This window comes from Somniosus microcephalus, chromosome 6 (genome assembly GCF_052327205.1).
Source record: "Somniosus microcephalus isolate GS21.2 chromosome 6, FLI_Smic_1.0, whole genome shotgun sequence".
Taxonomy (NCBI): domain Eukaryota; kingdom Metazoa; phylum Chordata; class Chondrichthyes; order Squaliformes; family Somniosidae; genus Somniosus; species Somniosus microcephalus.
Window position 1 is genome coordinate 47,928,394 of NC_140992.1, and position 21,508 is coordinate 47,949,901.

A 21,508-nucleotide genomic window follows, 5' to 3' on the forward strand; every position below is an offset into this window, starting at 1 on the left:
CGGGAGGCAATCCCATAAAACACCAGCTGAGGATAGAAGCCCTCCTAGAAGCTAGCGACAAACCCCAACAGGTAGCAGTAATTAAGATTAAGGCACATCAGAGGGAACCGGACCGGACTAGCCTGGACTGGTTAAATCACCAGGGGAACCAGGCTGCGGACCAAGCAGCACAAAGGGCGCTAGAGCAAGAAAGGATCGAAGAAGTACCAGTAGCCGCTGTGAGCAGCTCCGAGGACGAGATAAGTATTGATGAACTCCATGAGGACACCCCCGACGTCGAAAAAGGTACGTGGGAAGAACAAGGCGCAAAGCAGGGAAGCGATAATGTCTGGCGAAAGGATAACAGGGTAATGGCCCCCAAGTGCATTCAAAATACGCTATTAGAACTCCACCATGGGCTTGTACACTCAGGGAGAGAAGCGATGATGGGAAGCCTCAGCAAAGAATGGTGGTGGAAGGGGATGGGAAGAGATATCGCGAGATACTGCCATCGATGTATCACCTGTGCGCAGTATAACCCCGGGCGACCCATAAAGGTCAAAATGGGACATCAACCAAGGCCATGAGGGCCCTGGGAGCACATACAAATAGACTTCACAGGTCCCCTTCCACCGTCACACGGCAAAACATACTGCCTCGTGGTCATAGACCAATTCACCCGCTGGGTAGAGGCTTTCCCCACGCGAAATTGCACCGCTTTGACGGTTGCCAGAGTCTTAGCTGAAGAAGTAATCCCCAGGTGGGGAATACCAATTCAAATGGACTCTGATCAAGGTACCCACTTTACCGGGAGTGTCATAAAAACGGTATGCCAATTAATGGGAATTAAACAAAAATTCCACATCCCATACCACCCTCAAAGTTCGGGCATGGTGGAACGAATGAACCGAACCCTTAAAAATGTATTGGCAAAGGCAATGCAGACGTCGGGGAAAACCTGGACTGAAGTATTGCCCATTATCCTAATGAAGCTGCAAGCCACTGAAAACCGAACGACAGGCTTGACCCCTTATGAATTGATGACAGGAAGGGCGATGCAATTGCCAGAAGGCATCATAACAGGTGGGGCCGATGTAGGCCCTTTAAAAGATAGACTAAAACGATACATTCTGGAACTTAGCACTCAATTAAAGGAGATGCGAAAGAATGTCCGCGATAATCAGGAGGACAAGGATCGGGCACAAGAGCTCACAATGACGGCTTATGTTCCCTCAGCGGGTAGTAAAGTCATGGTGAAAACTCTGCCCAGCAAACCAGGGTTCGCCCCAAAATGGAGTGGGCCATATGAAATCATAATCAGTGGGGATACCTGTGCCTGTCTAGACATAAGGGGTAAAGGAGTATGGAAGCATTGGACACAATTGAAAGTATATAAAGACAACTGACTGGCTACTTTCTGAATCTGTTTTACAGGTGATCTGCATACCCTTTGTCATAAAATTCCTGTAAAGACTGGACTGTAGTGATATATTAATCATGTTTAGAGTATTATGGGTAATGGCGTTATTTCATATTGTCACGGGAAGCGCGGTACCCCATTTACGTAAAGAGAGAGGATTGCATGTAAATACCTTTCTGTATATGTCATATGTCTATGCGAAAAAAATGGGCCAAAGCTCCTGCTGGGTGTGCGCCCATGTGCCCACCCATACGGGGGGAGGAATCCCATTAAGGCCTATCCCCTTTAAGGTAGAGGAGATGGTAGGGTGGTTATTATACTCTAATACCACCTGGAATAAGGAGGATACCATACAAACCCAAAATAGCTTGAATCCAGATCAGCTGGAACATGAGTGGAAACAGGCAGGGTATAACCCCACGAACTTTAAAGGATGGTTTCATCCCCAGTACGATAATCGAAGGTATCCAGAAGAGCTATTAGTCAGCACAGGGGGAAAACTAAACAATGCAGAGGGGGAAGTCTGCTTGGTAAACTATGACGAGACAGGGTTAGTGGTTGGATGGAGTAAGTGCAAGTATAATTACACTTTAACCAAAACCAGTACTAAACCACCAGGTGCCCTAGAATGGCCCTACGTGGGAACGTTTAATTTATCCGAAGTGCTAAACCGGACTAGCAATCTACCCTGGAGGGGAATACCTGGGATCATGTACCAACTTTGGAACAAATTTGAGGCCTATAATAATACCTATTTCATTTGCGGATATAAGGCGTATCCATGGCTTCCACGAACCTGGACTGGGTCATGCTATATAGGATACGTAGTACCATACATCCATTATTTATCCTCCCTAACCCACCACTACGGGTACCAGTCGTTATGGCAACCAGCCAAGCATGTTAAGAGAGCTATTACGGAAACCGAAAGATTCTGGGCTATAGCATTCCCCTGGTACGGAACAGGAAAAATAGCAAGGGAATCCATAAACATGGCAGCAGTGCTCGAACAAATAGCCAACGATACGGCTGAGTCCCTGAGAGAAATGAGTGCCGAAATGGTGGCGATCCGGACCACCGCCTTACAGAATAGGATAGCCCTAGATTATCTGTTGGCGGCGCAAGGAGGCACCTGTGCCCTGATCGGGACAGACTGCTGTACATATGTCCCAGATAGCTCCGAGAATATCACGAGCCTAGCAAATCATATCCAAGAAGAAATAAAGAAGCTCCATCAACCCACAAGCACAGGGGGATGGCTTGATTGGTTGCTAGGGAAGACCGGGTGGGGAGCGTGGATGATGCAAGGGATAATAATAATAGTTGTAATTTGTATGTTGATGTGTTGTGCGCTGAGCCTTATAAAGTTGTGTTGCCAAACTGCTATGAAAACCGTGATGCCGATCGCCTCTATCGAGGAGGAACACACCAACCTGCTACCAAGGGACGAAGAACACCAATACGACACTGTCGAAGGAGCAACCGAACCCCCGGACATAAGCCAGTGGCTGTAAGCACCGATGAAAGGGGGACCAAGGATGGTCATCTGGGAGCAAATGAATCGTGCTCCAGGACCAAGAGGAGGGACTGTTAGAATAAAATTTTGCTGGACAAGATTTTGCTGGAAAAGACACAAACAACAAATTCGCTGACTGGGACTAATTGAATCACTGCACAATGAGACATGCCACGCTTACGCATGGCTGGAACAAAGTTCATCTCGTGTCCTGACTGGGACTAATTGAATCACTGAGGACTAACAAGGTTCACTGGTATCCTATTATCGAACTAATCACATTCTGCCGGTGACGCGAACGGAACAAGACGGAACGAAGACCTTTCGCAATCACTGAAGAGGCAGAATTGGCAACACAAGTGTGTAAACTCCTGACTGGAGGAAAATAACGATATGCGCTAATAAACGAATTGATTGGATGAATGTAAATGATCTAAAACCAACTTCTTGGAATTGTATATAAGCTCGGCACGTACTACAATTGAGGAGAAGGTGCTCTCGCAGACCGCGTCGTTGCAGACGCTTCTCCCAGAGCTCTGTCATTTAATAAAGTTGTCTCTCTTACTCAAAGTCTAGTTTCCGAGGAATCATTTTTCCTACAACAGAGATCATCATCCAAAGTTGAAGTTCTCCATCATGTAGATTCTTTCTTCTCCCCTCTGTCCACCCTCCCTTCTTTCCCTTTGGACTGCTGCTGCCAGTAGCCTGGCCCACTACTCCTGCAGCCGCCGGCTCTTTTTCGGCTCGTACCTCAGTGAGGGGTGACCTGATAGTGGACTTTTAAAATAATGAAAAGGTTTGATCAGATAGACATAGAGAAAATATTTCCACTTGTGGGGGAGTCCAAGACTAGAAGTTATAAATATAAGAAAGTCACCAATAAATCCAAAATTCAGGAGAAACTTCTTTACTCAAAGAGTGGTAAGAATGTGGAACGCACTACCGTAGTGAGGCAAATAACATAAACGTTTTTAAGGGGAAGCTGGATAAGCACATGAGGGAGAAAGGAATAGAAGGATATGCTGATAGGGTTAGATGAAGAGGGATGGGAGGAGGCTCGTGTGGCGCATAACCGCCGACATAGACCAGTTGGCCAAATGGCCTGTTTCTGTGTTGTAGACTCGATGGGCTGGATTTTCACTGAGGAGGCGGGTAGGGGGCGGGACTACAACTTTCGGGGTTGTAGTCCCGCCTCCATCGAGTTCTAGCCAACCCACGTGATTTTGACTTGATTGACCTTGTTGAGCCCGCCCAGCGGGCTCAGCAGGCCAATTAAGGGCCACCCGGCAACAGGTGATGTCACAGATTGACATTTCATCTGTCAAGAGCTTTTGACAGATGAAATATCAGCGTTTCACAGCTGTTTGAAGCTGTCAAACACTGACAATCTGTACTCCAAGTTAATTCCTTCCTCTCAGGATGATTTAGAGATCTCTCCGGAACAGAAAGCTGAATGCTGCAATTTTTGACAGATCGCGGCCATTCTGCTTTCTGTGACGGTGAGATGAGGGACTCCCAAGACCTGAAGGAAGGAAGGCTGTAAAGGTAAGTAAAACTTCTTTAAACACTTTAAACACACCAAACACACTTACCTCTGCACTCATGCACCCATCACTCACCTGAACACTGGACATCTCGACCCCTTCAAGCCCTTCATCCCGACGGCCCACCTCGCTAACTTGGCGTGGTTTGGAGCCGTCGGGAATCCCACATTTCACCAATGAAAATAGGGATTAGGCTAAAAACTGCCTGTTAACAGGCAGTTAATTGGCATTAATCCCCTTCCCGCCTCGGGGAGGCGGGTCCCAGTGCGGGTCGGGTACCCACCTCCTTTGAAACTGGCATGGAGGTGGGTTGGGGCGGGATGGGTTTGTGCCCCCCGATTTCGGGATTTTAACCCCCCACACGCCTCCAATCCCGCCTCCACGGCCCAATGAAAATCCTGCCCGATGTAACTCGATGTAACCACCTCTTCTAATTATTCAAAATAGTTTTTTTGCCCACCTGTGTAACCTGGTTGGGGGAGTTTCACAAACAAATGTGGAAAAGAGTGCTTCAGTCCTGTACATTAAACCCTTTAATCTCCAAACAATGCAGTGGAACATCTCTAGTTAAGATATTTTCATACCAGAAATTGTTGCACTAGTCTTGTATGTTATATCACTGATGTAAACATTGTACACATTTCTATCTAAATAATAGGCATGGTGCCTGTAGTACAGGAAACTCTCGTTTAAATGGCACCTAAATATCCGGAATTCTCTAATAACCGGCAAAATTCATACTCCGAAAACAACACCTCAATAACCGGAAATGTTGCTGAGACGAGTCCAAGTCTCCCGCGGTGGCCGAGTTAGTCAGTGGGGGTAGTTCTCCAAACTGCCACTACTCAGCTTCTTGACGCTGTTGGAAGTCATTACAGAGTTATGGATTACTCTCAACTGGCAGTACTGTACTTAATCAAGCATCTTCCACCATCCATTTAACACAACATTCTGTAGGTGAGAACCCAATTACTGTATACTGCACATTTCTTGATTTTTTTATTTTTGTTTGTTAAAAATAGCCTCGGTAGATAACCCTCTCCGTCATCCGGAATTTTTAATCAACCAGCACTATCCCGGTCCCGTTGGTGCCGGATACCAAAGAATTTCCTGTACTAAAATCATCCACAATTTAGCACAACTTCTTTTGGCTCCGTAAATCTTCAGCCACTCTAATGGCAGATCTTTGTCAAGAATCCTGATTACCTTTAGGAGAAGTTGATACTTTGTAATCCTTTGGACAGGTTTCAACAGGTAGGCATCCAGGGAAAGTTTATGATCCAGTTTACGTTGGCACTCCTGGAAAAAAAAACACAAAATAAATAAGGCCTTATAGCTTGGCAAACATTAAGGAAGTCCTGTTGTATTAAATACTGACCCAGCTAATCATGTTTCACATGCACAGAAATGGCAAATAACTAACAATATAGAGCGGTACTCAGTTGGAACCAGAAACGCAATTTAAAGAATCAATATGCATTCAGAGTGGAAAGGGGTTTAAGAAGCAAGCTATCTAAGTGCTTGGCAACTATGATGAGCTCCTCGCACTTAATGCTTGAGGTGATAGCGAAGGGGATGAGGAAGATGGGTTTAAGGAGGACCCAGTTGTCTACTTTTCTAGTTACAACATCATTACAAAGAAACAATAGCTCTGTAAAGGGAACAACAACAATAAGCTGCCTTTAAAATAGAAAAATGCCCCAAGGCACTTCAGAGATGTAATCAGACAAAAATGGATGTCGAGCCAAGGGATGCGATATTAGATGGGGTGACCAAAATGATCAAAGAGATGGGTTTTAAGATGGCCCTTAAACGAGGAGAGGGGAAGTACAGGCAGAGGGTTTTAGAAAGGGAATTCCAGAGCTTGGCATGACTGCCAATGGCGAAGGCAACGGGGAAAGCACAAGAGACCAGAGGAATGGCGAGTTCAGGGGGGGGTTGTAGAACTGGGGGATGTTCCAGACCTAGGGAGAGGCAGCGATCTCCTACAGAGATAGGATGTGGAGACAGTGGACAGCATTACGGAGCCAGCAGAATGGCTCCCAAGTCATTTCTGTTGTTGTTACTGCCTATTGTGTGTTTCTGTGTGCTATATACTACATGATGAAGCCATCTGATGTGTTATTCTATATATTTTTGTGTTAGAAAATCATAAAAATAACATAGAATTAGTACCTGAAAGAATTGGCAGTCTCCACACTGTCTCCAGATAGCTTCTGAGCGTGGTTTGTTTTGACAATACTTTTCATAAATCTGTAGATCCTCTTTCTGTAGAAAAAAATAATTTTAGGAACGTTCTTTAGAATAAAAATAGAAACAACTCTCTGAAAATGGATAGAATTGAGAAACAAATAATTGTGCAATTGTAGCTTAACTAGAATAATCAGTGGAGTACAATGACTTAGATACTAAGGGCAGCATGGGTGTACTTATTTACTGCCAATGCTGGAGTTTTGAGATTTCTGGTCTTTCAACAGTGTTTCATTGGATCTGGAAGGTGGATCTGATCCCCTGTGATCCAGAAAGTATTGTTGTATTTTCCCCTTGCCGAGTTGCATACCCAAGGGATAACAATTTCCAATTTGTGGTTATCTGCTTACAGATTTAATGCAGACTTGTGCAATCCTGCCAAATTCTCTTCAAAATGTTGGATATTACCATAGAGACCACGGCCTAGAAATTTGTTTGCCCCGACCAATATTGAGCCTCGGGCCTCATTAACATCAGGGAACAATCTCCGGCATGAAGTTAGTGCCTGATAGGATTTCCACAGGCAATGACAGCACTGGGAGGGAAAGGCAAGGCCGGACCTGGTGAGGCCCTGTTGGTATATGCAGTTCAGCTAATTTGGCTTCTGAAAGGTGTTCATGTTTAGCTCATTCAATATAGGGCAAAAAAAGTGACTGGCATCATTGAAGAGAGAGAGCGAGAGAAAGAAAGACTTACATTTATATAGCACCTTTCACGACCACCGGATGTCTCAAAGCGCTTTGCAGCCAATGAAGTACTTTTGGAGTGTAGTAACTGTTGTAATGTGGGATACGCGGCAGCCAATTTGCGCACAGCAAGCTCCCACAAACAGCAATATGATAATGACCAGATAATTTGTTTTTTGTTATGTTGATTGAGGGATAAATATTGGCCAGGACACCGGGGATAACTCCCCTGCTCTTCTTCGAAATAGTGCCATAGGATCTTTTACATCCACTTGAAAGAGCAGACGGGGCCTCGGTTTAACATCTCATCCGAAAGACGGCACCTCTGACAGAGCAGCACTCCCACTGCACTGGAGTGTCAGCCTAGCTTTATGTGCTCAAGTCCCTGGAGTGGGACTTAGAACCACAACCTTCTGACTCAGAGACAAGTGTGCTACCCACTGAGCAACAGCTGACACTGACACCGACACTGACACTGATACTGAGAGGGAGAATTACAGATCACCCTAGCAACAGTCAGTGTTCAAGATTGAAGTAAGGCCTTGGGATGTTTATAGTAGTGCCATACTATAAACATCCCACTATATACCATTGCAACTTACGCAAAAGTATGCTGATATACATTGGAAAAGGATGTTGACATGCGGTTGTGCAGAGAAATGTAAACTTCTGTGCATAAGAATTGGCTGAAAGACGGTGCCTTGACCGGAGACTACTAAATAAGGCAAGGCCACTTCTAGTTTGATAAAGAAATCAGTGTATAAAAAAAAGAAGCTTTTTGTGTTAAGTTGGAAAAGAGAAAAACCTACAAGACTTGAACGTATGCCTACGCTCAGAACTGCTGACAAAGCTCCGCTTGTAAACTGCGTTATACTCTGAAGAAATTATACTCCACTTTCAGGTTATTTTTTTCTACTTTAACAGGAAAAACAAAGTGATTATAACCATAAGACTGAATTCTTTACTGCTCAACTGACCAATAGAAGATTGTTTAAAACAATAGGTGCAAGGACTCCTTGCAGGGCCTGGGAGAGCACTCCTGCTCCTCTTGCTGCTTTTGCAGGCCTGAGAGGGCTGCAATGGCGACAGTGGCTGCCATGGTCAGGATCTCTGGACATTGCTGGAGAACAGCAGCTTGAAGGCATCCAGACCCGAAGACCGCTGAGGAGGATTTACAAAAAAGGTGATACTTACCTTTTCAGGCCCCTCCCCGCCTTTGTAATGCTGCCTACCCTTCGCAGATCCTACGATGTGGAGGACTGGAACACCACCTCCCACCTTATTTAAATGGTCATGTTTTGCTTGCACCTGTTGTAGGTTCTGGTCCTACTCTGCCCCTCATGAGAAGCCCCAGAATCCCAGGGTGATGTAAAGGGGCGGAGACCGAGCATCTTGGGTCTTCGTCTCTTTTCCCTGACCTTTGCACCTGAGAAATAGGTAGGCCCCAAGCACTGATCCAAAGAAAGTCAGCCCCATTGTTTTTTCTGCAAACAGCCAAATATAGACGTACTGCATCATAGTACACAAAATAATATGCTGTGGAGGGAGCTTGAGATAGTGGGGATAATTTTCCACTTCAGTGGGGGAAAAAAACTGGTAGTAGTCAATGGAAACGAAAATCGGGCAGGCTGTAGCGCAGGTGGCCGATCTGCTGCCGTCAGTTTTCCAGACCCGCTGAAGTTGAAAATTATCTCCCATAATTCAACACTGATTGCATCGTTAGAGTTCTCAAAAATTATCTGCTAGAAAGTAGCAATGGAAGTGTTTTACTTACCCTTTTTAAAAAACATGTTCCTACAAGTTCAGGGTTTTCCATGCAATTTTCAAGCTCTTTAAGAAATATCCTTAAAAGAAAGAGCAATTGTTAGATTATTGACCAAATACTCCATGCAGAACAATGGCTTCAGTCATGTTCTAACCACAGGAATATCATCTATGGAATGCAATAGGTTCAGTTGAACTTTCGGTAGCCTGCAACTTTTCTCATAAAATTTGCCCTGAGATTCGGGAGAAATTTCATAGAGTAGTTACTCTTGGGCGTTTTATCTTTGGTTATTCACTTTCTTTCAGATTAAAAAATAGTGGGGGGGGTAGAATTGTGTCTTCACAGCCTGGAAGGTAATCTGGCAGAGTGAATTGCACACCCTTTGTAGAACCTGACTGAATTTCATTCTGTTGATTTTCACTGGGTTCCATAAAGAGCAGGAGGTCCTTATTGCCCAAGCTGTGAGGATGAAAATCTACACTATAGAGACATGGCATGATCAATTGTGCGTGTTCTGAGTTTGATGGATTGAATAGCCTTTTCTTGTTTTATACTTCTGTACGTCTGCTTGGCTCAGCTGAAACCTGACTGGAGAGGTTCAAACCTAGAGTTATGGGAAAGATGGCCACAGATTTAGGAGGTGAAAACATGATCAAGGACTTTGGAGAGTAAAGGGCAGTAGTTTGCAAGGACAGAGTGGTTGAGGGTGTTTTTTTGAGGAGCGGGTGTTGCAGTTTTGAAAGGGAGGGGACAGTACCTGAGGAGGGGAGAACTATTTACAATGTCAACTAGCATGGGGGCCTGGATAGGAAGTTGGGTGGTCAGCAGTTTAGTAGGAATAGGGTCAAGGGTGCAGGAGGTGGGTCTCATGGACAAGTTCAGCTCTGAGACGGTATGAAGGGAGATAGGAAAGAAATTAAAGACGTGGGTTCAGGGCTAAGGCAGGGGAGAACCTGGGGGTGAGGGGGTGGTTTGGCTTGTGGGCAAGAAGGGGGGAAGCAGCAGAGGCAGCTAAATGGATGGTGACAATCCATTGGGAACAGTTTAAGATAGAGCAAAGGAGGGCAAAGGGCATAATCAAGAGGGGCAAAATAGCTTACGAAAACAAGCTGGCGGAAAATATAAAAACTAACTCCAAAAGCTTTTATAAGTATATCAAAAGGAAAAGACTGGTGAAAACCAAAGTTGGTCCATTGCAGTCAGATACGGGGGAATATATAATGGGAAATAAGGAAATGGCAGATCAACTAAATGCATACTTTGGGTCAGTCTTTACGAAGGAAGACACAAAAAACCTCCCTGGGATATCGGGAAAAATAGGGACATTGGCAAAGGAGGAACTGACGCAAATCAATATCTCTAAGGATATGGTGTTAAGGAAGCTAAAGGGATTGAAGGTGGACAAATCCCCAGGGCCTGATAACATGCATCCTAGGGTACTGAAGGAGGTGGCCCTAGAGATAGCGGATGCACTAAGGATGATTTTTCAGAATTCATTAGACTCGGGAACAGTGCCCATGGATTGGAGGGTAGCTAACGTTACCCCACTATTCAAAAAGGGGGGTAGGGAAAAAGCAGGTAATTACAGACCTGTAAGCCTTACATCAGTTGTGGGCAAAATGCTGGAGTCCATCATTAAGGATGAAATAGCGGAGCACTTAGCAAATGGGGACAGGATAGGACAGAGTCAACATGGATTTACAAAGGGTAAATCGTGCTTGACTAATCTATTGGAATTTTTTGAGGGAGTAACTGGTAGAATAGATGGGGGAGAGCCAGTAGATGTGGTGTACCTGGACTTCCAAAAGGCCTTCGATAAGGTCCCACATAAAAGATTAGCATGGAAAATTGAGGCTCATGGGATAAAGGGGAAAGTATTGGCGTGGATAGGGAACTGGCTGTCAGATAGAAAACAGAGAGTTGGAATAAACGGCTCATTTTCTGAATGGCAGGCAGTAACAAGTGGGGTACCACAGGGATCTGTCCTGGGCCCCCAGCTGTTCACAATTTACATTAATGACCTGGATCAGGGAGTCGGATGCAGCATTTCCAAATTTGCAGACGACACTAAACTAGGAGGGGGGGTGGGCTCAGAGGAAGAGACCAGGAAGCTCCAGAGCGATTTGGACAGACTGGGCGATTGGGCGGATAAATGGCAGATGCACTATAATGTGGACAAGTGCGAAGTTATCCACCTTGGGTGCAGGAACGGGAGGGCAAATTATTATTTAAATGGCAATAGATTGGGAGAGGGGGAAGTACAGAGAGACCTGGGTGTTCTTGTACACCAGTCACTGAAGGCGAGCATGCAGGTGCAACAGGCGGTCAAGAAGGCAAACGGTATGCTGGCCTTCATAGCAAAAGGGTTAGAATACAGGAACAGGGATACCTTGCTGCAGCTGTACAGGGCACTGGTGAGACCACACCTCGAGTACTGTGTACAGTTTTGGTCGCCTCATCTGAGGAAGGATGTTCTTGCCATGGAGGGGGTGCAGCGGCGATTCACCAGGCTGATACCAGGAATGGCGGGAATGACCTATGAGGAGAGACTATGTAGTTTAGGGATGTACACACTGGAGTTTAGAAGATTGAGAGGGGACCTCATAGAAGTGTATAAAATTCTGACAGGTCTAGACAGACTGGATGCAGAAGGAATGTTTCCCTTGGCGGGTGAGAACAGAACTAGAGGACATAATTTAAGGATAAGGGCTAAACCATTTAGGACAGAGATGAGGGGGAATTTCTTCACTCAGAGAGTGGTGAACCTGTGGAACTCATTGCCACAGAGGGCAGTGTACGCCAGCTCATTAAATATATTTAAGAGGGAATTAGATATATTTCTACGGGCAAAAGGGGTTAAGGGTTACGGAGAGAAGGCGGGGACGGGATACTGAATTAAAGGATCAGCCATGATCTCATTGAATGGCGGAGCAGGCACGAAGGGCCGAATGGCCTACTCCTGCTCCTATCTTCTATGTATCTATGTATCTATGTAATCTTAGCGATGAAGAAGTTCATGAGCTCCTCACACAGAGGAAATGGGGTAGTGGAGAAAATAAGCGAGGGGTTATCTTTGCTTTGCAGGATGATCCTGAAGTAGTGGGACATTTTGGCTGAGAGGAGTGAGGCCCAATGGTGCTCAACATGGTAACTTTTTTTTGGTTTTACTTCGAAAAAGCAGGATGTCAGTGAATTCAGAGGAGAGAGGGCAAAGTAACTTGAGATGGAGGTATGGTAGTGTAGTGCTTGAGAATCTGAATTCAGTTTAAAAGCTGGTATCAGCAAAAGCGACCACAAAGCAGTCAGATTGTCATTAAAAAAAACCCTAATGTCCTTTAGGGAAGGAAACTTGCCATCCTTACCAGTCTGTCCTACATTGAATTTTTTGAGGGGGTGACTAGGTGTGTGGATGAGGGTATCGCAGTGGATGTGGTATACATGGATTTCAGTAAGGCCTTCGATAAAGTCCCGCACAGGAGACTGGTCAAGAAGGTAAGAGCCCATGGAATCCAGGGTGCCTTGGCACATTGGATACAAAACTGGCTTAGTGGCAGAAGGCAGAGGGTGATGGTCGAAGGTTGTTTTTGTGACTGGAAGCCTGTGGCCAGTGGGGTACCACAGGGATCGGTGCTGGGTCCCTTGCTGTTTGTGGTCTACATTAATGACTTGGATATGAATGTAAAAGGTATGATCAGTAAGTTCGCGGATGATACAAAAATTGGTAGGGTGGTAAATAGCGAGGAGGGTAGCCTCAGTCTGCAGGACGATATAGATGGGCTGGTCAGATGGGCGGAACAGTGGCAAATGGAATTTAACCCGGAAAAGTGCGAGGTGATGCACTTTGGGGGGACTAACAAGGCAAGGGAATACACAATGAATGGAAAGACCCGAGGCAAGACGGAGGGTCAGAGGGATCTGGGTGTGCAAGTACACAGATCCCTGAAGGCGGCGGAACAGGTGGATAAGGTGGTAAAAAAGGCATATGGGATACTTGCCTTCATTAGCCGAGGCATTGAATATAAGAGCAAGGAGGTTATGATGGAGCTGTATAAAACACTGGTTAGGCCACAGCTGGAATACTGTGTGCAGTTCTGGTCGCCACACTACAGGAAGGATGTGATGTGCAGAGGAGGTTCACCAGGATGTTACCAGGGCTGGAGCGCTTCAGCTATGAAGAGAGACTGGGCAGATTGGGTTTGTTTTCCTTGGAGCAGAGGAGGCTGAGGGGGGACATGATTGAGGTGTACAAAATTATGAGGGGCATAGATAGGATGGATGCTGAGGAGCTTTTTCCCTTAGTAGAGGGGTCAATAACTAGGGGGCATAGATTCAAGGTAAAGGGCGGGAGGTTTAGAGGGGATTTGAGAAAGAACTTTTTCACCCAGAGGGTGGTTGGAGTCTGGAACTCACTGCCTGAAAGGGTTGTGGAGGCAGAAACCCTCACAACATTTAAGAAGCATTTGGATGAGCACTTGAAATGCCATAGCATACAAGGCTACGGGCCAAATGCTGGAATATGGGATTAGATTAGACAGGGCTTGATGGCCGGTGCGGACACGATGGGCCGAAGGGCCTCTATCTGTGCTGTATTACTCTATGACTCTATGACTCTATGACATGTGATTCAGTTCCACACAGACATGGTGGACTCTTAATTGCCCTCTGAAATCATAGGATCATAGAATGATACAACACAGAAGGAGGCCATTCAGCCCATCGTGCCTGTGCCAGCTCTTTGAAAGAGCTATCCAATTAGTACCACTCCCCTGCTTTTCCTTTTCAAGTATTTATCCAATTCTGTTTTGAAAGTTATTATTGAACCTGCTTCCACCACCCTTTCAGGCAGTGCATCATAACAACTCGCTGCGTAAATTTATTTTGACTCATGTCGCCTCTGGTTCTTTTGCCAATTCCTTTAAAGCTGTGTCCTTTGGTTACCAACCCTTCTGCCACTGGAAACAGTTTCTCCTTATTTACTCTATCAAAACCCTTCAAGATTTTGAACACCTCTATCAAATCTCCCCTTAACCTTCCCTGCTCTAAGGAGAACAATGCCAGTTTCTCTAGTCGCTCCACATAACTGAAGTCTTTCATCCCTGGTACTCAGTTATATCAAACAACTACAAAAGATTTAAGCAGTTCAAACAGAAGGCCCACCACCACCTTCTCAAGGCAATTTGGGATGGGCATTACATGCCGGCCTTGCCAGTGATGGCGAAATCCTGAGGATTTTTTTTTTTAATTAAAAGATTGAAATCATCAGGTAGAAAAGTCGCTCAGTGCAGATACTGAGTGCTGAGGGAGGAAAGGAGGGGGGATATCTTGGTGAGAAACTCGGGTTGGGTTTCGGACAGGTAAAGAACAAGGATTTTAAAGGATAGGTAATAGGGATGGAACAAGGTAAGATGCTCGAAGGAAGAGAAAGTACCAGTGAAGGAGGGGGAGAAACCAACTGTGATTTGGTGATAAAGGCCACAATGCTACCACAGCAATTTGGGAAGGGTAGATGGTGGTCTTGGCTAGCATTCCTCCCTTAACCATCACCAAAAACCACAGATTAACCTGTCAATCATCTCTCTTACTGTTTGTGTGCTATTGCTATGTGCATATTTGGGTGCCTGTATGCAACAGGTGGGCGGAAAAGATCCCATGGCACTAATCGAAGAAGAGCAGGTGAGTTACATCAAGTCTACGGCACAGAAACAGGCCATTCAGCCCAATTGGTCTATTCTGGCAATTATGCTCCACATGAGCCTCCTCCCACCCTACTTCATCTAACCCTATCAATAAACCCTTCTATTCCTTTCTCCATCATGTACTTATCTAGTTTCCCCTTAAATGCATCTATGCTATTTGCCTCAACTACTCCATGTGGTAGTGAGTTCCACATTCTAACCACTATCTGGGTAAAGAAGTTTCTCTGGAATTCCCTATTGGATTTATTAGTGACTATCTTATATTTATGGTCCCTATTTCTGGTCTCCCCCGCATTTTCTCCACAGCTACCCTATCGAACCCTTTCATTTTCTTAAAGACCTCTCAGGTTACTCTTCAACCTTCTCTTTTCTAGAGAAAAGAGCCCCAGCCTGTTCAGTCTTTCCTGATAGTTATAACCTCTCAGTTCTGCATTCCCCCAGTGTCCTTACCAATAGTTATCGCTCAACCAACACCATTTAAACAGTTGTCTCATTGATGTTTGTGGGATCTTGCTGTGCATAAATTGGCTGCCACATTTCCCTACATTACAACAGTGGCTACACTTCAAAAGTGTATCATTATCTGTAAAGCACTTTGGGATGTCCTGAGGTCATGAAAGATGCTATATAAATACAAGTTCTTCCTTTCTTTCCAACAGTGATTTAACTATACTTGAATTCACTGAATGTGAAGTACTTTAAAGACATAAAAGGGCACTCTATATATATACAAGTTCTATCTTTGTATTCTTATGCAATTATTACAAATTATTAAGTTAAATTCTAAATATATTTAAAATCATGTAATATCGTAATAATTTTTGAAATTTGACCCTTTATTTTGGTCACCATTTTATGCACCCTTCCCTATTGAAAAGACAGCTGACCTTTGCCCAGAGCCTTCTGACAATGCTGCTTTGTAACCATATGCTAGAAGAGTCGACAAGGGTAGTGTAGTAGATGAAAGTAACAGAAAGAGTAGACAGGTTAATGTAGCAGATGTAATATACTGAATTTTCAAAAGGCCTTCGATATGGTACTGCATAGTAGACTCATGACTAAAGTCAGAGCATGTGGAGTCTGGGGACAAGTAGCAGAATGGATATCAAGCTGGCTACAAAACAAAAAACAGAGTAGGGGTTAAGGGTAGCTACTCAGACTGGCGAAAAGGTGGGAAATGGTGTTCCATAGGGATCGGTGCTGGGACCACTGTTGTTTACCATTTGCATAAACGATTTAGACTCGTGAATTGGAAGTACAATTTCAAAATTTGCGGATGGGACCAAATTGGGGGGTATAGTGAATATAGTGAGGACTGCGATAAAATACAAGAAGACATTAATAAACTTTCAGAATGGGCATGTAATTGGCAAATTAATTTCAATATAGATAAGTGTGAGGTGCTGCATTTTGGTAGGAAGAATAAGGATGTCGCGTACTGCTTGGATAATAAAAGTCTAAATGGGGTAGCGGAGCAAAGGGATCTCGGAGTACAGTTACACAAAATCACTAAAAGTAGCAACACATAAGGTCATACAAATAGCAAACAAAGCACTGGGGTTCATTTTTAGAGGGATATAATTGAAAAGCAGAGAAAAGTTATGTTAAACTTATATAGAACCTTGGTTAGACTACACTTAGGGTACTGTGCACAGTTCTGGTCTCCATATTATAAAAGGGATATAGAGGCACTGGAGAAGGTGCAAAAATATTTACAAGGATGATACCAGAACTGAGAGGTTATACCTATCAGAAAAGATTGAACAGGCTGGGGTGCTTTTCTCTAGAAGAGATAGTTGAGGGGTGACCTGATAGAAATTTTTAAGATTATTAAAGTGTTTGCTAAGGTAGACGTAGAGAAGATCTTTCCACTTGTGGGGGAATCCAAAACTAGAGGCCATAAATATAAGATAATCGCTAATAAATCTAATAGGGAAATCAAGAGAAACTTCTTTACCCAGAGAGTGGTTGGAATATGGAACTCACGACCACAAGGAGTAGTTGGGATGAAGAGCATAGATGCATTTAAGGGAAAGCTGGATAAACACATCAGGGATATAATTGATAGATCCTGCTCGGCTGATTTGGAATTCCTCATGGTAAGGTGCAGACCCTTCTACCTGCCTCGGGAATTCACGAATGTTATCATCACTGCGGTCTACATCCCACCACACGCTAATGCCAAACTAGCACTGAAGGACCTCTACAGGGCCATCAGCGAACAACAAACTGCGCACCCAGACGGAGCTTTTATCGTCGCGGGGGACTTCAATCACACAAACCTAAAAACTGTACTACCGAAATTCCACCAGAATGTCTCCTGCCCCACAAGAGGGGAGAACACACTGGATCAAGTCTACACGAGCATTGTAGATGCTTACAAGGCCATTCCCTGCCCCCACCTTGGGAAGTCTGACCACCTCTCCCTGTTTCTAGCCCCGGCATACAAACCGCTCATCAAAAGAGAGAAAACATCAATGAGAGCAGTGAAAGTATGGCCAGAGGGGGCAGTATCGGAGCTTCAGGATTGCTTCGAACGCACTGATTGGGGCATGTTTGCCCACAATGACATCGAGGAATACGCATCCACAGTGCTATTCTACATCAACAGCTGCGTCGAGGTCGTCACGACCCACAAAAATATCAGGTCATACCCCAACCAGAAACCCTGGATGAACGGAGAGGTCCGCTCACTGTTGAAAGCACGCAACGCAGCATTTAAATCTGGCGACGCGGCGGCTTACAGAGCAGCTAGGACCAACCTAAAAAAGGGTATCAGGACTGCCAAATGGAAACAGACACTGCGGATAGAGGATCACTTCCGCAACAACTCGGACCCCCGGCGCATGTGGCAAGGCATCCAGTCCATCACTGACTACAAGGGCAAAAACACCAGTCCCCCGGTCAGCGACGCCTCCCTTCCGGAGGAGCTTAACAACTTCTACGCTCGCTTCGACAGGGACAACAAGGAGCCGGCTACCAAAGCCTTGCCACCCCCGGAAGACCAGGTGCTCACTCTGTCGACCTCCGACGTAAGGGGTGCTTTACGCAGAGTGAACACATGAAAGGCTACTGGACCGGATAGCATCCCTGGACGGGTACTCAAGGAATGTGCTGATCAGCTGGCTGATGTCTTCACCGCCATCTTCAACCTGTCATTGGCCCAGGCAGTAGTCCCTACATGCTTCAAGACCGCCACCATCATTCCTGTGCCTAAACAAGCGGCTGTGACGTGTCTGAACGACTATCGACCTGTCGCACTCACACCCATCATAATGAAGTGTTTCGAGAGACTGGTCTTAGCCCACATCAAAGCCAGTGTTCCTGCCTCCCTTGACCAACACCAGTTTGCCTATCGGGCAAACAGATCAACGGAGGATGCAATCACTACTGTTCTACACTCGGCACTGAATCACCTAGATGGTAAGGAGACCTACATCAGAATGTTGTTTATAGACTACAGCTCAGCATTCAACACTATCGTCCCCAACAAGCTGGCCACCAAACTCCAAACTCTTGGCCTGAACACTTCCCTCTGCAACTGGACCCTGGACTTCCTAACAAACAGACCCCAGTCTGTCAAATTAGGCAACCACACCTCCCCCCCCACGACCCTGAACATGGGGGCCCCACAAGGATGTGTGCTGAGCCCCCTCCTCTACTCCCTCTTCACCCACGACTGTGTGGCTGTTAATGGTTCCAACACCATCATCAAGTTTGCAGATGACACCACGGTAGTAGGCCAGATCACCAACAACGATGAGTCAGCCTACAGGGAGGAGGTCCAGCATCTCGTGAAGTGGTGCGCCGACAACAACCTGGCCCTTAACACCAAGAAAACAAAGGAAATAATCGTGGACTTCAGGAAGTCCAAAAGCAGAAGTCACACCCCCATCCACATCAATGGGGCGGAGGTGGAAAGGGTGGCCAGCTTTAAGTTCCTCGGAGTCCACATCACGGAAGACCTCTCCTGGTCCCTCAACACCTCCTCTCTGGTGAAGAAGGCCCAGCAGCGCCTATATTTCTTGAGGAGGCTGAAGGGATGTAATCTGTCACCCCCGATCCTCTCTAACCTCTACCGCTGCACTATAGAGAGCATCCTGACAAACTGTATCACGGTATGGTACGGCAGTTGTAGCTCCCATGACCGGAAAGCCCTGCAGCGGGTAGTCAAAACTGCCCAACGCATTACCGGCACCCGGCTACCGACCATAGAACATATATATCAGAAACGCTGCCTACGGAGGGCACGGTCCATCATCAAAGACCCTACCCACCCCAGCCACAGTCTGTTCACCCTCCTACCATCTGAAAGACGCTACAGATGCATTCGCACCCGTATGACCAGATTTAGGAACAGCTTCTTTCCCAGGGCTGTCATCCTACTGAACTCCACAAATAAACACTAAAGCCTGCACATCTGCCGATGCACTTTATTATGGTCATACTTATGCTAATATATATGTACAAATGTATGTTGAAATGTTTAAGTGTCCTAATCCAAATTGTACACTCTCGGGAGCCGCAAGCCTACATTTCGTTGTACTGCACTTGTGCACTAACAATGACAATAAAAGTTGATTTGATTTTGATTTGATTTGATTTGAGGGAGAAAGGATTAGAAGGTTATGCTGATAGGATTAGATGAAGAGGAGTGGGAGGAGGCTTGTGTGGAGCATAAACATTGGCATAGACTAGTTAGGCTGAATGGCCTGTTTCTGTGCTGTACATCCTATGTAAGATGTATGAGGTTTGCAAAACTAATTGACTGACCATCCAATTTTCTATTTCCCCCTGTGGAGAAAAACCTTGCTTCCAATCTGCTGCCTCCCTTTGTCTTGGTTGAAATCCTTGGAATGTAATCTGATACAAACATTTCATCAGTTGCTTAGCACTGTAATACGTTGAGGAATTAAAAATAATGCGTCAATGTACATTGTAGTACACTGTTAGCCACACATTAAACCTTAGGAGCAAATTGGCAAGGCACCAATGTAAATTGCCGTAAAATGCTTCAGACTCGTGTTCTATTCAATTTGAATGCAAAATTAATTTACATTGATTTCTGTTTTGTTTATACATCGGTGCACCAGGATTCCAGAGGGAATTCCGACAACAAATTTATGATTTAGCCTAAATGCTCCAACAATTCCCTTCAACATAATAAAAATAAATCAGGGATAATACATGAGAAACAAATTCTAACAATTGACCCAGAAGCTCTTTTGCAATGCACTGCAAAAGAGTTGTGGCATAGCAAATGGAAACAGCAGAATACATTTATTTTAATTGCAGCAACACACAGCTACGTAAATGACATAAAGTAATAAAATTTTGCCTTAATTCAGCATTATGACTCAAGGCAAATATTGTGATTCAACAAATATATTGAGGACCCAATATGCCTCCAGTTTTCATTATTTTTTATATAAAATTCACATAAATCAATATCTTAATGATATACATATACATATATTTCATTTTTATCATACAATAGTGATCTGTAACTTTTTAAAAATATATTTTCTCTTCCTTTTTTATTATCCTGCTGCACAATATCAAATATCCAAAAACAAATACCTCGGGTTACTTTTGGAAAAGAGGAAAGCAAAGGGTTTTATTGCTTTTTAAGAAGGAAGGTTTAATTTGTAATATTGGGCACTTGTGGTTTATTATAAGACTGTAATAAGACATTCTTTATGATAGCTGTGTTCTATCAGTGATTTAGAACCAGACAGTGAATAGGGAGCCTGCTTCCAGGTCTGCCATTGCAGCTTCATTATTAAGTAATAGAAAGCTGGCAGGAGAGTCTAAAACTAGGGGTCATTGTCTCAGGATAAGAGGCCAGCCATTTAGGACTAACACAAGGAGAAATGTCTTCACTCAGAGGGTTGTGAATCTTTGGAATTCTCTACCCCAGAGGGCCGTGGATGCTCAGTCGTTGAGTATATTCAAGACTAAGATTTTGGACACTAAGAAAATCAAGGGATACGGGGATAGTGCAGATAAGTGGAGTTGAGGAAGAAGATCAGCCATGATCTTATTGAATGGCGGAGCTGGCTCGAGGGGCCATATGGCCTACTCCTTCTAAATTCAATCTGAAATCTCCTCCCTCCCTGAGGGAAAATGTTTAGCCTCCAATCCCTTAAACCTCGCTGACGGGTTGCCAAAGAACAGTAATTTAGCAGCTGAAAAATAAAGACAGTTACTTTTGATCCCAGTACTCCACGTCATACCACTGACTCGGCCAATTAACCTTTAACCTAATTTTTTCAAGTTCTAAGTAGAAAAGAACAATCAGAACTAATTTCTCATTCTCAGTAAAAATCAATTTTACTTCACTCGTTTCCAAAATTAACCGGTTGTATGTTTTGAATCTTTGAGATTATCACAATATAGAATAAATAAAATTGAATGTTATCATCAACTTAGTTATTTAGATGTAACTGAGAAATATGATCACCTATTATGAAAATCATAGATTTCGCGAAGATTTCCAAACAGGACATCCTTTTTGTTCTTAAGTGCAGCTGGGATCAGAGGAGCCAACTCTTGATTATCCATTTCAGTAGCATAACCCTGTAAAGTAAAGGAAATTATGTAATGAACTATTCGTTAATGAGTAAGAAATTTACAGTATGTAAAGGGTACA

At 44.5% G+C, this 21,508-nt stretch overlaps 1 protein-coding gene across 2 annotated transcripts in view; it reads right to left on the reverse strand.

Moving 5' to 3' along the window:
- mcf2l2 (MCF.2 cell line derived transforming sequence-like 2) overlaps window positions 1-21,508 on the reverse strand; it is a 469,404-nt gene that overhangs the window by 71,627 nt on the left and 376,269 nt on the right. For both annotated transcript variants that reach the window (XM_085990152.1, XM_085990151.1), the window contains exons 17-20: window positions 21,320-21,435; window positions 9,170-9,239; window positions 6,635-6,727; window positions 5,666-5,758 (exon numbers count right to left, since the gene is read on the reverse strand). In XM_085990152.1, the coding sequence (XP_085846278.1) occupies window positions 5,666-5,758; window positions 6,635-6,727; window positions 9,170-9,239; window positions 21,320-21,435 (372 nt within the window). The remainder of the gene's footprint in view (window positions 1-5,665; window positions 5,759-6,634; window positions 6,728-9,169; window positions 9,240-21,319; window positions 21,436-21,508) is intronic.